General features: G+C 40.7%; 3 protein-coding genes across 7 annotated transcripts in view; all 3 read right to left on the reverse strand.

Moving 5' to 3' along the window:
- Positions 1-885: 885 nt before the first annotated feature.
- Positions 886-3818, reverse strand: sft2d2a (SFT2 domain containing 2a). The gene is made up of 8 exons (XM_020603556.1): positions 3580-3818; positions 3407-3496; positions 2948-3033; positions 2714-2795; positions 2325-2360; positions 2160-2218; positions 2042-2071; positions 886-1945 (listed from the first exon to the last, which is right to left on the reverse strand). Exons 1-8 carry the CDS (start codon positions 3643-3645, stop codon positions 1906-1908), a joined length of 489 nt encoding a protein of 162 aa, XP_020459212.1. The 5' UTR covers positions 3646-3818; the 3' UTR covers positions 886-1905.
- Positions 3819-4910: 1092 nt separating this feature from the next.
- On the reverse strand, positions 4911-10828 carry tmem45a (transmembrane protein 45a). Its single transcript, XM_020603555.1, has 6 exons — positions 10468-10828; positions 7949-8156; positions 7645-7857; positions 5880-6064; positions 5658-5800; positions 4911-5483 (listed from the first exon to the last, which is right to left on the reverse strand). Exons 2-6 carry the CDS (start codon positions 8142-8144, stop codon positions 5387-5389), a joined length of 834 nt encoding a protein of 277 aa, XP_020459211.1. The 5' UTR covers positions 8145-8156; positions 10468-10828; the 3' UTR covers positions 4911-5386.
- Positions 10829-12129: 1301 nt separating this feature from the next.
- The window catches only part of lnp1 (leukemia NUP98 fusion partner 1), a 16179-nt gene continuing 11634 nt past the window's right edge, over positions 12130-16674 (reverse strand). For 3 of the 5 annotated variants that reach the window (XR_002275212.1, XR_002275211.1, XR_002275210.1), the window contains 3 exons: positions 13708-13953; positions 12676-13252; positions 12130-12259 (listed from right to left, as the gene is read on the reverse strand). Coding sequence is in view for 1 of the 5 variants with exons in the window: in XM_020603529.1 (XP_020459185.1) it covers positions 12695-12871; positions 13154-13252; positions 13708-13953 (522 nt within the window). In the remaining 4 variants the exon portion in view is untranslated. The remainder of the gene's footprint in view (positions 12260-12675; positions 13253-13707; positions 13954-16674) is intronic. The other 2 variants (XR_002275213.1, XM_020603529.1) reach the window with 2 other exon arrangements.

Consider the following 16674-nt stretch of genomic DNA (forward strand, 5'->3'; position numbering starts at 1 on the left):
CATCATTCTGGAGGTTTCATCTCCAGAGCCCTCTCTAGTTGTTTTTTTTGTTTTTCCATTTTAAATGGTGCATCCCTATCATGCTCCTTTTGAGGAAGCACAAGGTTTGAAAGGCTGAGTTTGTCTCTACTATTTTTTTCATTCAGCTGCTCTATTTCCACCTCAAGGCCACCTTTTCTTTCACCAGTTTGTGTTCCTCCTTCTCTACCATCAGCCAGTGAGCTTAGATTCCACACTGTGGGCACTGCTCACCGTAGACCTCACACTGGTTTTACATGAACAGTCTGCTGTGGTTCCTCTGCAGTGTCATGGCGCTGGTTCAGCTGTGTTCTCTGAGCCCACAGGTGTTCTCTGAGTGATGTGTTAAATCCAGGACCACCTGTCCACATTCACTTTCCTCCGCTGTCTGTTCTGAAACTGCCAGTTTAAAGGCTTTCTGGAGTAAAGGCTGTCCTGCTTCATCAGCAGCAGGGCAGTACAGGTTGCTCAACTCTTGATGTCTGTGCAGCTTCTCAGTCATCCAGGTCATAGTAAACTGAAAAAATCAACTGGACTTAGATTTCTAGGTCAATCAGTCAGAACTGATGAAGCCTGATGAACTGATGAAGTTTTTTCAGTCAACTCTTGAAGGTTTTCCAAAAGTTGACCATCTCAGCTGCATCTGATTTGCCTGCCTTGACAGATTTGAGTTCCTCCGCCACGTGCTGTTGTTCTGCGCTTTCCACGTCCCGCTGCTCAAACTCTGCCGACTTGTCCGTGTAGAGTATAGTGACTTCCTGATTCCAGGCCGCATGCAGAATAACTCTACTCCTGTCTCTATACTGAAATTGCTTCTGGACATTTAGTTTGATTAATACAGGTCAACCAATCAGTTAATTCTGAAATTATTTTAATATATTATCTTATTTGAGTTTCTTTATTTTCCCCCCCATCTATTACAATTGTACAACTTTTACAGGACCATAAAAACAAATATCATTAAATATATACAGTGTAACAAAAACATGCACTGATAGATGTCACAAAAATGTTGCTTTGTTCACACACTGAATAAACACGAGTATATGATACTGGTAAATGCTAAAGACACTCATACTAGACATACTATGTTCCAGGTAGACTTACAAACAGAACAGAGGGATGTTATGGTAATGAACACAGTGGCAAACATACTGTAAGTGTATAACAATCAAAGTCAATTTGCAAACACTATTTCTGATTATTTCCTTCAATAAAAAGTGGAGACAATCTTTAACAATTACCAAAGACAGGTAATAAACACCAGGTTTGGCTAAACTGTTACTACGTAGACCGTTTAAAGCCCTTCCTTAAAAGAGAAGATATTTTAAAATTCTAAACACCATATTGGCCACCAGAACCACAGCCTACATGTGGATATGATTCCTAATCTTAACTGCAACATTTTCATGCTGAAACTCCTTGACTATGGTTCTATATATAACTTCTGATCAACCAGTGATTGTGCACTGTGTTATGCTTCACATCATTGCTCAAATTATCAAACTATTTAAAAGCAGAACACTTATGAAATATGTTTAACATCACTAGACTGACAAATGTCAGTTCATACTGGTCAGTTTTAAGACATGTGAAGCTTAAACATACTTTTGTTTATACCGACTCCTCTCAGTGACAAAGAACAGAAAGGATGTCATGTGTTCATTTACAAAACTATGAAACTACTCATTAAAACTGGAAAAAAAACATCAATACATACCAATGAATCTGCTCAATTAAGGAAGCACAGACAAGAAATAGAAACATGGCTGAGTTAAGATGTGTCTTGTTCGCTGTGCAGAGAAGAGTCACAGAAGCACAGGTAGGCGGTTTCAGCAGCTTCAGAAAGAGACCTGCCCCTTTCTTAAGAAACACTTCACTCAACCTTCAGCACAAACACACAGCCACCAGCTTCAATATTGCCTCCCTGGAAAGTAATTGACATGAATCAGACATGCATGCATGATTCTTATTCTGAACATTTATGCAGCAGATTTCATTAAATTGTGTAAAAGCGACAAACCTCGCACACGGGATGTATGACAGGCTGTACCTGGAAACCAAACACATTTTTGTCACAAACTGACAGTAACCTTTAGACTGAAACAACCAGTTAAAATTCAAGAGGAATGGCAACTCACCAGGTAAATGCTATAATTTGCAAGATGCAAAATAATATACAAAGGCCAAAGTTCTTCCACTGTAAGAAAGACATGACTGCTGTGAAAGACTGGACATGCACAGTACTGCATTGTGTACAATCAATAAACTGGCTGATCATGACTGTTTATCCCCTGCTCACTCACCCAGAAGGCTGCGCAGAGAGTCAAGACAAGGCAAGTCTAAAGCAATAAATGGCACATCATTAACATGTCATTTTTGAAAATGGACATACTGTTTGGTGCTAAATACACTGATAGATTGCTGGATGTGCTGAAACTTCCAGATAAAGCACCAAATCCGATTTAAAGTGGAATTTTAGCAGGTTATTATTTCCATAGAATACTTGCTTTACACTGGCCGTTTTTTAAAACAACTTTCATCATATCCTTCCAAGTTGTGCTTGAGTGCAGATCCAGGATTAATAAGCAAAAAGTACACAAGTTCTCCGTTTTCACTCCACCCATATTTCCATGAACGTAAATTACACCAACAGAGTGAAAGGAGAACTCAACAATTGGGTTTGTGCACGTACAATCATAATAATGGTGGCGAGTGCTCGTGTTTTGTCGCACATCCTTTTCAGCTGCTTCACTGGCCCCATCAGAAACATGGTGCTGTGGGACAGGATCACAGAATAATTTATGCAAATGTAACAACTTCATAATTTTGTTAAAGTTTATATTCAATATTCTACATAAATACTACATGCTGATACAAAACCATCACATTTACATCATCAGCTGTTTTAGTTGTTGTTGACACTGACCTGCACAGAGCACATACGTTTCCAAAAGTGTACAAGACAATGAAGAGAATGATCCCAATCCTGGGGATGAAGAGCAGACCCACTCCCTGCAAGACACACGTGAAGACAGTGGCTCACACTTTCTATCCAAGATGCAATAGATAAGTCTAACTTCTTCCTACTCCGTTCAAGCATGTACTAGGTATAAGCAAATTGATAATGCATTTGTGGATATGTGTGAAATTATGTGTGTTGACATATTGACTGTCTTTACACGTTTGAAAGAATAAATCAAAATCAAATCAAATCAATTGCCGCTTTAAGGCAGGACAGGTGTGTGTTGCCAAATCAATGAACACTACATCTGCAACATTCCTTAAAGCAAGAAGAACAGGTGAGGCCACTTCAGCTCCCCCTGCGCTCTTCCTCATTGCGTGGAGCATACCAACACACATAGTAGAAATGATTAGAGACCCCTACCAAAAGGGTGCAGCCGGCGCCCAACACGAAACAGACCACGAAACCCTTCACGCGTGTGGCCCAGCTTAAGGTTGAGGCTTGGTTCACTGTCTGCGTTAACAGAGATTACATTCAATTGGCGTCTCATCTAGGATGACAGTTTGAACGCCGAAGATCTAGTTTAGTATTTTTACCTCCAAAACGGTTCGGTCCTCTCTATTCGCCTCTTCACCACTTAAAACCGATTTTAATTTATCCATAGCTGAAGATGCGACTGGATCTGAAGAAGTCGGGTTGTTTTTAGGAGCAACAGAAGGAAATTGCCGGGCTCCTCAAATCTGTAGGAATGAACAGGGTCACGTGGCCACTGGCAGTCTGAGGAGCAGTAATCTTACCTGGCCAGGTGGATGACTTCGTCACACCTGAGTGAAGAGGCGTCTCACTTGGATCTGTTTTTCAAAGTGGTACACAGAAAATTTGACCAAGGTGTATCCAGATTAAAACAAGTCACAAAATAGGCTGTCTACTGAAATGTGTCATCTTATTTTAGGTGTTTAGTTTACATGTATTTTCTTTTTTTTATCAAGTATTATCACCTTAGATTCATATAAGATAAGATAAAGCTTTATTAGTCTCACAATGGGGAAATTCACAAGACTGCAGTAACAGAGGGATAGAAACAAGGCACTCGGTAGTAAAAATGAAAAAAAAAAAACAGACAATATATTATGAATATAAGTATAATAATAAAAAGTAAAGCTAATATTTATTAACAGTTAACAGTCTACTGGGACCAATGCTGGTTGTACAGCCTGACAGCTGCAGGGAAGACCCGTGATAACACACCATCACACACTTGGGGTGGAGCCGTCTGTCACTGATGGAGCTTCCCAGTGCCCTCAGTCTCATGCATGCGGTGGGAGTCCTTCTCAAGTAGGAGTGTTAGTCAAGCTAACATCCTCCTGTCTCCCACCACCTGCACTGGGTCAAAGAGACTTCCCAGGACAGAGTTGGCCCTCTTGACCAGTTTGTCTAATCTTTTCCTGACTGTGGTCGAGATGCTGCTGCCCCAGCAGACCACTCCATAGATGGCTGATGCCACCACTGTGTCAAAGAAGGCTATTAGCCAACATCATGGCCTACGTGTAGCCTGGAGTTTGTAGGACCTAAGCGTCCCGCATGTTCTACAAGTTGTTTTATTATTATTTCAGCCCTGGACTTCTCAAGCACCGAGTGACTGGTCTTCTTCATTTCTGCTATACAGCAGATACAGTGTATATGTATTATTCTGGCCAGACAAAAATAAGCCTGCAGGCATCATTTATTAGCCACAGGATACAATTACAGTACTATCGCCTGCTGAGATGATTCTGTGATGCATGAGTGAACATTAATGTGCTCATGTGATGATTTGTGGTGCAAATCATACAGTACATTGTTAAGGCATTAAGTCACACTTAGTGTAATAAATTCCGCACAAAAGAAAACATAAACAACAACATGGTCTGTAATAAAGTCAAGTAGCAAAGTCCAAACATCTGAACAATTTTAATAAACTTCCTATTGTTTGGCATTGAGTTTGACTCCTGTGTGACTCTGCCTCCTAATATTGTCCCACAAAAAGTCACATACAATATTTTCAAGTAATGAATGCTGTACTGATGAGGATGGCGACTGCCTGCACCACAAGATGGCACTACTGAACACTAGAATGTTTACCATGAACATTATGGGAACAAATGAAAAGTAAGCAATCCATAAAAAGTTCACCCTTGTTCTCATATGTGCAGATGAATAATAAAATAATATGACAGAATATAGGCCTATGGAAAGTATTAGAAACTGCAAAATAAATAGCAATGAACAATAAAAGTAAAGCTAAAGGGGGTTTCCAGCTGAATAAAACAAAAGGTATACAGATAGTATAATTATAATATGATAATATCCCTGATTTACCAGTTTCTATACATGAGTCACAATGAAGGTGAACAACTGTCCTCTTCATAAAACCTCATCCTCTGATTCTGGGTCCCCCTCTCTGGGCTTCAGAAGCCCCATTTCCATCGGAGGTGTCCTCTTCAGTCTGGAGCGAACCACGCTACAGAGAAAGCACAACAAACTGCAGCGTCACACATACAGTAACAAACTGTTGTGACAGAGTGGCATTAGGAGCATCAAACTGTTAGTCCCAGTCAGGAAGAATCTGTAAGACTTCCACTACAAATATACAAGCAGCAGGTTATGGGATGTCTGTGGTGGAGCGGGTTCTCACCAGCTGATGGTGCAATAGAGCACGCTCACGACCAGCATGGCAATGGCAAGGTGCCAGGAGTAACACATGGTGACAAACATCATATTGTTGTGATCCTTCAGGTCCCACTCAGGGCCACGGGGAGGGTAAAGCACATACCCAATCTGTGTTCAAAGAGAGGGTACCATGAGGAGCCAGTACTGCCATGGACTTCAGCTCAAACATGGAAGTATTCAGATTTACCTGCCAAAACCAGCTTCCCTGCAGGGTAGTGAGGGTGCAGCGAAGCAGCTCCAGAATGATGTTGCCTCGGTGGAAGACCTCCAGGAAGGCAACAAGAGCCTCGCCAAAGATAGCATAGAGCAGGAGCTGATGTACATGGACGTCCAACATACTCCTGCCGTGGAGGTGGTAGAGGAAAAGAAATCCTGCAGAAACAAAAGAGATAAGAAGCGAGGAGTAAACAAAGGTTTGTCAGTTTATCCATTTAGTATAAGATGTTGACATTTGTGATTGCCAGTCTGACAAACTGTCAAGTGGTATCTTGACTGCATTTTTGTTTAGTTACCTATAGTTATAATAATTCATTCATGTCCACTTTTTTGAGTGAGCCTCTTTAGACCTATTACAAAAGATGCTAACACAGGATATACTAGGTTATATAGCTACTGTCTAAATCACTGATTCCCTACCTGGGCTACTTGTACCTCTAAACATTTGTCACGTTTGCTCTGCTCGACCTGCCTCTCTCCCTCTCTCTCTCCTTTCTGCAGGCAATCTGTCTCAGTCGTGGCACACACCTGTGCTGACTTACACAGCTGAGACCGCTTACCTATCAGCCACATCCTACTTAAGACTCAGGCAGAGGCTTCTCCAGTGCCAGTATGTTGTGGACTACTGCCACAACACTTTGGCTCTTATTGATGAAACTGGTCTGCTACTACATGACCTCTGACACCACATACCTTTGGGTGTCCTCCATCTACCAGTTACCTCATCTTTGTCTCCCTGGACAGGCGTCATCCTCCTCAGGTCAGACAGGCTGCCATCCTTTGCTTCACTCATTCTTTCCTGTCCTCCCTGTTGTTAGAACCTGCTGCCTCAGACCGCTACATCCAAGCTACACTACGCCTTTCTTGCCTATCCTGCTGTCAAGACCTGAGATCTCAGCCTGCCACACTCAGCTCCTCTCCTTGCTGTGAACCACCGATTAATCTACTCCTCCTGTGTATTGATTCCCTGATCACTGCATCTCACCAGCCCCAAGATTCTGGACTATCATTACCACCTGCTGTTATTCTAAATAAACCACTTGCCTTGAACTGTGAGTCTGACTCCTGAGTCCAGCCTGTCTGCTCACTTCATCTCTGCGAGTGAGCAGTCCTAACAACATTACAGTACATTAGCTAAACTAATTTAAAATAAAAACTGAAATTCCAATTTTATTTGAAAATATATATTCACACATATTTTGCTATAACCTGAATAGGATGTTGCAATTTTGTGAAAATATGTCAGCAAGCAAACAGAAACAAAATACACAGGTTAGATGGTTGAAACTGACTACGAAAACCAAATATACAGTTGAAATGATTAACTTTAGTTAAAAATGGCTGAATTGCTTATGTAATGGTAAATATAAGGGTAACTGATCATTTCAAATTGTCAGCTACAATTAATGTATAAATGGTGTAAACAGTTAAAAAATAATGAATACACAAGTCAGACAACATTAGCTAAAAATAATAAATGATTGAGGCCTAGCTTCTGCCACTGGCAATACAAATGCAAACTTAACCAAACCAACATGAACACTAACCTATAAATGATATGAAAATATTTATAGTGTTAAACTATGGCCAGTTAAAAATTCATTCAGATGCCAGAACACGGCAGGGTGGTGGTGTTGAAGGGGCACATCTTACAACATGGCTGGGAACCACTGGCCCAAATAAATGACATCAAAATGAAGACAGGAAATTAAAAATGTCATCTTTTTTTTTTTTACCTTCATTAAAGAAAGCAATAGCCAGCATTAACCTATCCAGTGCCAGTGGGGCAGCCTCTGTGATGTGGATAATGAGAGATGCAGTCCCAGCCAGGCCAAAGAACAGGTACATGGTGGCATGCTGCCAGTTCGTTAGTTGATCCCAGTGTTTCTCTGCAAAGTCATACAACTGGAGCTTCGGCCCATCTGCAGCAAACTGCTCTGCTAGCATCCCTGGGAAAGACGGTGGAAGAAACACTGTGTGACATGTGGACTGGTGATCAAACTGCTGTTTTCAAAAGGACTATTATAGTGACCTGCTTACCAACAAAAGCGCAAAAGAGCATGACAGAGCTTTCAAATATCTCCAGACGGCGCTGTGAGGCTCTGCTGGCCAGACGAGTCGAACCTATGCTCTTGTTCCTGCGGGTGGCGTGCCAGACCGAATACTTTCCTGTCCACCAGATCCCAGCTAGAAGGAAGAAACATCCAGGGAGCGCATGACCTTTGAAGCTTCCCATGGTTCACGACACCTGAATCATGGGAGGAAACTGATCTGTTAGTTGTTATGAATGATCTATCCAATCCACAATTGAAAAGAACTACGGTTGTTGCTCTCACAATAATCTAAAAATTCTTCTTGCACAAAGAAAAACACAACTTTGTTTTTCAACATAAATCAGGTGTTAATCTCATTATTGCCTCTATATTACACCAGCAAGTAAAACATCTTGGTTTCCTTTAAAAGGAGCTAGTAAATGAACTGAAACAAACCAGATCATTTCACCTCATATGCCATTTGTGTTCTTCCAGTAGCGTGGGGATACACAGTATTTATAGCATGGCTGGTACAAGTGAAGGAATAAGAAACAGGAAGGGAAGAGTGCAGTTTAGTCAAACAGCATAATCAGACATAATTAATGTATCACCCTCCATCTGACCTCACAGAACTGTTTCTGTTCAGAACCGGGGGGACCTGTTAGTGTCACAAGTCTCACTTTTACTTTAAAATCTGTGAACCTGTCTGTTTCACTGCCCAGTATAAAACAGCTGTTCTTCTTTTCTCCTCTGAGCTATAGCCTACGACCACTCTCTCTATTAACTAGCACTGACTGCAAGCTCTCCTTGGTAATAATTAGCTATCATTTCCTCAACAATTAAACCTGAACTTGATTGATGTGTGCTTTTGTATGTGGGCACAGACCAGGATGTCATCTGCCGCCTACAGTACATTCCCTCAATACAGCAGACATGATCAAAAACAAACAGGCTACCATTTCAAAGTTGGTCATGTCCATGGCGCATCGCCTCCTGGTTTCACTGTAAATATTAAGTGATTTTATTCAAAGAGTATAAAGAATCATTGTAAACCTGCTAGACCAATTTTAAGTGCCCTTAACTGTAAATAACGCTTGGTGAAATCTGAGAGCAAAAGCAGGAGTGACATGAATACTGAGCAGAAATAAAGAATAAGGAGCATGGCTGTAGTCTCCTTTGTAATGGAAATGACAAGTAATAGTGTGCCTGACAACAAAAGGAACCATTTATAGGAGGACACTCAATACAGCCACACTGTTTTTGATGTTAAACCGAACTCATCTGTGTCAGACATGCGCGCATCCTCTCCAGACTGAGGAGAGCTCTTTGGTCTCCAGGACAAATGCTGGCTCATATCATATGGAGCGCTGCTCCATCAACAGCTACATCTGTGCTGTCAGTGGTTCACATACTTCTTCACATTAAGTCATTCAGTAAATACACACTTTTTATTTTCTAAGCACTTTACTCACATACTCTACTCAGTTAAATTTTGATATATTTGCGCTTTCCTTGAGTATTTTCACCACACATTACATTTATTTATCAGTTGGTTAGGACTTCATGCAAAAAATAAGAACAGCGTATAAACTTACAATACACAACATTGATTCACCTTGACCAATTACAACATTAAAGTATCACTTACATGTTTAGGCATCAATAATATCAATCAAATAATATAATAATACCACAATGACAGGTCCCATTCTGAATCAGTACATTTTTTGCTAATACGCCTGTTTAACTACTACTATTTAACTAACATTTCAAATGCAGGGCTTTTACTTAGATTGACTGCCTAAATATGGCTATTTTACTAATATAAATAATGATTATACTTATTTTTTAAGATTATGAAACTGCCTATGGAGAAACAAATAATACTGAAAGCTAAAATCATATGCATCTCATTCTTACAGACCAACATACAGTGTTGTCATTAAAATAAACTGTGCCTAGTGAAATAATTGTGGGTATATTTGATTCTTTGGAGACAGTGAAAATCTTTAAGGAACCCTGGAAGACTCGACATCCTACAGTTAGGAGCCACTGGCCTAATCATAATAATAATAATAATAACAACAACAAATGGGATAGTAATGTGATATAACAATAACAGAGTTCAACTTACTTTGAAAGGAAACTGGATTTTAATTAACAATTACATATGTTTAAAACTAATCATCACCATTTTAGGACTTTCATCAGCTCACTGGGTTTTTTTTTTTTTTTTTGCTTGGTGGTTTATCATTCTGCAGACGGCCTATAGCCTGTTGAACAAATGTAAAAAGCAACTCATTCGGTGTATTACCATGAAATAAATGTTGCCATCAGAGATTACTGGTCATAAAAATCAATATAAAGATGAGGTTTACCGAGTCTGCACATGAACTACACACTAAAAGTTTCGTGTGCTTCTTATTGAGGCGGGCTGTGGAGGCTGTGGGCCTGGGTCAACAGGACCCACGGTACAGGACACAGCAGCCTCCAGTTCCTCTACAGTACAAAGAAAAGGGGTCTTACCCAAGTAGGTTCCCTACGGATGAAACGTTGCTGGTAGTATATTCGGGCCGAAAAATCAGAGTATCCTCATCATTTCCCGGTAGGAGGTAGGAGATGAGAGATTTCCCGTCTGTTCTTCAACAAGACACGAAGCGAACTTCTGCTGTCTCCTCCTCGGAGCCTGAGTCCCAGCAGACTCCTGACCCGCTTCACAGCCTTCTCCCCCGAACTGTCCGTCTCTGAACAGTTGGACTTTTACTCCTCAGTAACCTTCCCCATTGGATGGCTGAGGTGAGCTGGCGTCGTCTGCCCTTACTGTTACTGGCTGGGGGGCACGTCAGTCTCACGCGTCCACGTGTGCACTTTCACTCCGCCTGTTCGGAAACCGCTATTTTCCATCCAGACAGGCCAGGACGAACCCGGACAAGAGACCTCAGCCCAGGGAGTATGAGGTCAACAATTAACTACAGAAAACAAATCAGCCATTGTTTTACTGTGAAACAGTAACTTTTTCCTTTCTTTCTAAAAACTCGTATTTAAACACACTTCAACTTTATACTGTTTAGTTCTGCTATTGTGCATATTATTTATTTGAGCACTGTAAAACAAGAGGGTGAAGTAGTGGTAAGTACTAAAGCATGAATAAGACTTCCTTGGTTGCAGACCATGCATGAGTGGCAGTGAACATCCGTTTTTCACTACATATACTACCAAGGAAAACATCAACAACAAAAACTTACTTTATTATCACAGGAAGAAAGAAAGGAAGAAGTGGTGAGGCCATTTGTTGTATGGGCTGAAACTAATCCAAAATAAACATATTGAGGAGAAGCAATTCTGGAATCAGCATATAAAATACACACACAATGTACATTCTTTTTACGGTAGAGTGTGAACTCTCCCCTGATTGCTAAAGCCCAGAAATTCTCTCCCAAAACATAGATAACATGACTTCAACTGCTGCCCTGCTTTTCAGTAGACAGAATAAAGCCACAATTCTTTCAAACATCAGTGTAGCTAATAACATAGCAAACCAAAGTGGAAGGTGGCCATTATAAAATTATCAGTTGCATTTGTATTTTAACTGTTAAGTCAAAATGTCTGTCTTTAGAAAGGCCTGTAATGGTGTTGCAATTGTTAGTACCTTTAAATGCTTATTATTGGCTTTTGTCAGGCTGCAGTTTCATAATCGGAACAATAAAAGCATCATTAAATAGCTACTGTAAATTATATATGAAGACAAAAACGTGTGCATGTTGAAAGCAAACCACATTTAGCAAGGGAGTGTCACCGCATGTTGAAAGTAAACCACATTTAGCAAGGGAGTGTCACCTCAGTGTGTTGTTCTTTAAGAGCGCAAGACCAGTGTAAACCAGTGTTGTGTGTCACAGACTGTGCTCAGGAAACAGTGAACATAGCTGTCTGGGCTGGAGCCAATCCCAGCCCAGACATTGGGTGAGAGGCAGGGTCCATCCTAGACATGTCGCCAGTCTATCACACGGTCGCCAGTCTATCACAGGGCTGACATGTAGACAAACAGCCACACATACTCACTGCTACGGACAGTTTAGAGTCATAAGTCAACCTAAGCTGCATGTCTTTGGACTGTGGGATGAATCCGGAGAACCCGGAGAGAACCCACACAGGCACAAGGAGAACATGCAGACTCTGCACAGAAAGGCCTCGGGTCGGCCAGGACTTGAACCCAGAACCTTCTTGTTGTGAGGTGACAGCACGCTAATCACTGCACCACCATTCCACCGCTGATCTCACTGTCCACAACAATTTGCTTTTTCATCGACATGGACTGAATCTGCAATAAATAAAAAGCACCAACCATAATAAGTTGAAATATACAAATACTTAACTGATACTCCAAAGTAAGGGTACACTTTGTGTTTGTTCAGAGAAAGGAGCAGGTTTCAAAGCTGATTCTGATTCTGATTCTGATAAAGTACCATTACAACACCTGTGAACTACTTTGAAGCAAATATTTTATACTGCACATCTCATTTATAAAAGTGTTTATATGCTGAGGCACCATTACATAAAGTGGTGCTTGAAAGCCAGGATTATTTTACATGATCAGGTCAGTCAGTCAAGGCCCTGAGATTTGAAAACTTGTATCACTTAAATGTCACACCATATAGTAGGAAAAGCTCAGGAGAGAATCCTGATGTTTGACCACTGGGTGCAAATTCTCCACCTTCTCATCCCAAAATGAGTCACCTCCTTCCACAGAATGACATCAGCGATGTCTCCGCAGGGACAGTTGCCGTCGGGGTGTGTGCTTCTCTTTCTCTTTCTCTTTGGAGACCGGTTCATCTGCTGACCTCCTCCTCTCATCCAAGAGCCTCATCACCCGGCAAGCTGCTGCTTCACTGCTGCTGCGAGGTCGACACTGCTCTAACTTCCGAGCTGTCTTCTGCACCCACCATATGGAGACATCACTATCAGTAAGTGTCCAGTCCAGGGATCAGTAATTGTTATTGTGTGCCATGCTTCCAAAGAGATAGATTTTAGGTCTAAGCAGACTGTTTTCATACCACTTCACATCATGCATCTCCAGGAATGAGGTGCCTTCATGGACCAGAGATCTGATAAATGACATGCTGGGATTGGACTGAATAAGACTTCTTTGCAACGACAGGGCCAGGGTAGTGTAAACACTGTGCAGGGGAGACGTGCAGTGCAAAAGATGTCTTACCTCTTTGTGGAAACGGTGTGTACAGTGTACCTCTTGAGTTCCCCCTCCACTCTTACACATGTCCTCTTGACAGATCAGGCACAACTTGTTTTCATCACTCTGCAAAAGAACAAATGAACTTTAATGCTTGAAAGTTTTGTACTATTTTTGTTATATATTTACAATATTTTGTTAACTGTAAAAAAAAATCATTGTACAAAAAGGTAAATGTTTGAGCCCGATGACAAATAACAAATATGAAACAACTTTTATTTTGAAAGTTTTGTTACATATACATATTTATCCACATATTCCTCCCCAGAAATCCTCTAAAGAATCTGAATAGCTCTCAAACCTGTTCATGATCCCGTCAGCACATTATAATAAAATATCTTTTAATCCTCTCAGAGCTCTGTAATCATTAAAAGATTCATATTACCATATTGCTGAAAGACAAGGCACACCAAACCTGGTTGAACCTCCAGTTAGCTGGCTAATCCACAGCACTTTGGGCTAGTAAAGAAAACTGTCAAATCTGCTTAAATTTGAATTAAAATTATAGTAATGCTGCTCACCAGAGACGTGGTCTTTTGATCACGGAGGCATAGACTCCTCTCAATTGACTCTGTGAGCTCTGGGATGGTGGTAATGTGGCTCTCAGGGACGGCTGACTTCAGACGGTTGTTGTCTTCTGAGGAGGCATGATGAGCTCTCTGGTGGGGCCTGACCTCCGCCTTCTCCTCTCTTGTTTTAATGTGGCTGGGGGTTGCCGCCATGGTGGCAGTATGCAGCCTGTTCAGCTTCATGACATTTAACTGTGTCTGTGCATCACACAGAGAAGTGTCGTTACCTAATGTAAAAACTTGTTCACACTGATTTAAACCGCTTGTAATAGTTCACAGTTTCATATTCTAGCTGAAAATGAGAATATTAGACCCCAGACAGACAAACATGCTGAGCTTTGTGAGTGAATGGAGTTAATCGCTCAATCATTGATATCCTCTAATAACATGCTAGAAATGCACCCGCCTAAATATAGTTTATAGTTCTCAACAGCAATGTGATTACTATGCTTATTGGTCCATATATGGCAACGCTAGTATATTGAGGGTGTGGTCAAAATAAAAAGAATGTGTTTTGTTGCTGTAAGGTGAATACTTTGATTTTGATTTGGGCCACTCTTCCAGCAGCCACTGGTAAACTTAAAAAATGGTAAACACTGATACAAATCCTGAATACAGTGATGAATGGGTAATAAAAGTAAGCATTTCAGCTATTTAATAGTCTTGAAAGACAAATCAATACATAAGAATTCAAGATATCCCAGATTTTAACCTCTGGTTTGGGTCAAGCATTTCCCACACTATGAAAACATAGCATCTTTTAGATGAATCTTCTCTACAGTAACTTGGCTTCTTTTCCTAATTTGTAATGTATTTCGCATCTTCAAGTTAAAGCAGATTTATGTGAGAGATTTAAGTTTAGACCACTTGGCCACCAAATATACTATCAGTGTCTTAGATTCCATGAGGAAATACTGAACTATTTTTGACTTTTAACAGGGTCACATCTCAAGCTCAAATATCCCACAAAAACAGTGTATTTGAGATCATAAACAGCAGTGATGGAAGAAGTACTCGGGTCCTTTACTTAAGTAAAACTAGTAATACCACAACAAGTAAAACTCCTGCATTAAAAATGTGACTTACCGTAACTAAAAACACAAAAGTATTCACATCAAAACATACTAAAAGTAAAAGTACTCATTTTGTAGAATGGCACATTTTACATTAATGTGTGTCATATTATTGAATTATAATTACAGCTGCATTATTGTGTACATCACATTGAGAGTATGTAAATGTATATCTATGAATTAACTGGGACTCAAGTTTGATCCATTTGGCAGAAACAAGCACCAACTCTTACAACTCCAATTTTTTAAGTGACATCATTTAGGTTTGGCACACCTAGAGGTCAGGTCATATGGTGTTACGTCTCTTCCCAGTCAGCTAAACTTGAGGATTTTCTTTAGTTCACAAGGTGTAAAACTCAGGATCACCAAATGCACTGATGAAAGTGCAGCTCTAACCGTGTCAGAATATGGCATCAATCCTTGTTTTATACAGTAGCTAAAACAAAATTAATGAAAAGTATTATAACACTTCAGATTATTAGATTAATAAAACATATGCAAGGAAAGTCATTAGATGTTGCTGCACAGCCGTCAAGAGTCTTTATTATGCAGATGCTTTTGTCAGAAAAATTGTTGCTTGTCCCTTCACCAGTGTGTTTTAAATAACACAGGGTATGTGTTTTACATTTAGGTAGACATCCACCTTGCTAAATTGTCCTTGAACACCTATTGTTTGAGTCACAAATGTGCTGCCATTGGCCTCTGACCTCCCTATGACAGGAGGCACTGAATGAAGTAGTGCACTGTTTCACAGAGAATATGTCCTCTGTTTGGGTTGACCTGTGTTTCAGTTGGAGATAAATGTTGAGTAATATCTCCAGAACATACACAGACATTAATATAAGAACAGTACAAAGAGTAATGAGAGTAATGAAGATAGCTGAACCATTCTTGGTACTCATGGTAGTAAAGGCCTAAAAACCATTATAAAGCCTCATCCGGTTCTTTCAAACCAGGAACTCCGAGGGACGACTCAGACCACTTGAGTATATAAAAAATATAACCGTGCTGGTTTATTCAAAGAGTCACAGGCAAGAATTCACACTTCCAGTCCAGAGATCTTCCAACCCCCAGCCTGCCAAAAGCAGCCCGGAAGCAGAAAGACCCCGAACCACGCATTGCTATACAATATTAATCATTTCTGGGCTGTCGAACCGTGACGTCACCTGATATGCCAGCTTGGCAGCTGAGCAGAGCAGTAGACAAAACATGAAGAAAATAATGTGTGTGGCTGTTGTTTTCGTGGTGTGTATCTAAAACAATTTGACATAACATTACACATTAAGACAAATATTATGGTTACTTTTACCGTCAAAATAACATTTGTCCCTGACTTGAGCCCTTCTGCCTTAACCACCCTTGCATTTAACATCCTGAGGAGACATCCTGGCTACACTAAACATCTTCTAATACAACAGATCTCTATTCCATATCTATCTAACTAAGAAATTACCTAACAGTAGGCCTGCTGTGAGCACTATTCTGCCTTTTGTAGCTTTTATGTTACAGTACAGGAGTACAGGAAGTATACTGTCCAGTATGAATGAACACATGCTGTCAGGTTTGCCCGGCTGCACCTACTTTCTCACTCCCCTCACTCCCTTACCCTGATTACGTTATCCCTTACACCTGCTCCTTACCCCCAGATTACCACCAGCTGCACCTGATTAGTTTCTCCCTATTTAGCCCCTGCACTTCGTTCACTCCCTGCCAGTTCTTTCTAGCATTTCTCAGGCACGTTTGTTCCCTGTTGTTCCTTCTGATCTGTGTTAGTTATTTTGTCTCCTTCTCTCCAGCTGCTTTTTATTCATTCCCTCCTCGCCTCAGTCGCTCCTTCGGACCACGG

The sequence above is a fragment of the Monopterus albus genome, unplaced genomic scaffold (genome assembly GCF_001952655.1).
Source record: "Monopterus albus unplaced genomic scaffold, M_albus_1.0 scaffold61.1, whole genome shotgun sequence".
Classification (NCBI taxonomy): domain Eukaryota; kingdom Metazoa; phylum Chordata; class Actinopteri; order Synbranchiformes; family Synbranchidae; genus Monopterus; species Monopterus albus.

What these genes read in the sequence shown, in the direction of transcription:
- sft2d2a (XM_020603556.1), bottom strand. Translation starts at nt 3,645, where the DNA reads ATGGATAAATTAAAATCGGTTTTAAGTGGTGAAGAGGCGAATAGAGAG. An exon ending in TCGCCACCATTATTATGATT is followed by an intron (nt 2,361 to 2,713) that starts GTACGTGCACAA and finishes TTATTGCTTTAG; the next exon opens with ACTTGCCTTGTCTTGACTCT. An exon ending in CTCTCTGCGCAGCCTTCTGG is followed by an intron (nt 2,219 to 2,324) that starts GTGAGTGAGCAG and finishes TCTTTCTTACAG; the next exon opens with TGGAAGAACTTTGGCCTTTG.
- tmem45a (XM_020603555.1), bottom strand. Translation starts at nt 8,144, where the DNA reads ATGGGAAGCTTCAAAGGTCATGCGCTCCCTGGATGTTTCTTCCTTCTA. An exon ending in GCTCTTTTGCGCTTTTGTTG is followed by an intron (nt 7,858 to 7,948) that starts GTAAGCAGGTCA and finishes CGTCTTTCCCAG; the next exon opens with GGATGCTAGCAGAGCAGTTT. An exon ending in AGGGAAGCTGGTTTTGGCAG is followed by an intron (nt 5,801 to 5,879) that starts GTAAATCTGAAT and finishes CTTTGAACACAG; the next exon opens with ATTGGGTATGTGCTTTACCC.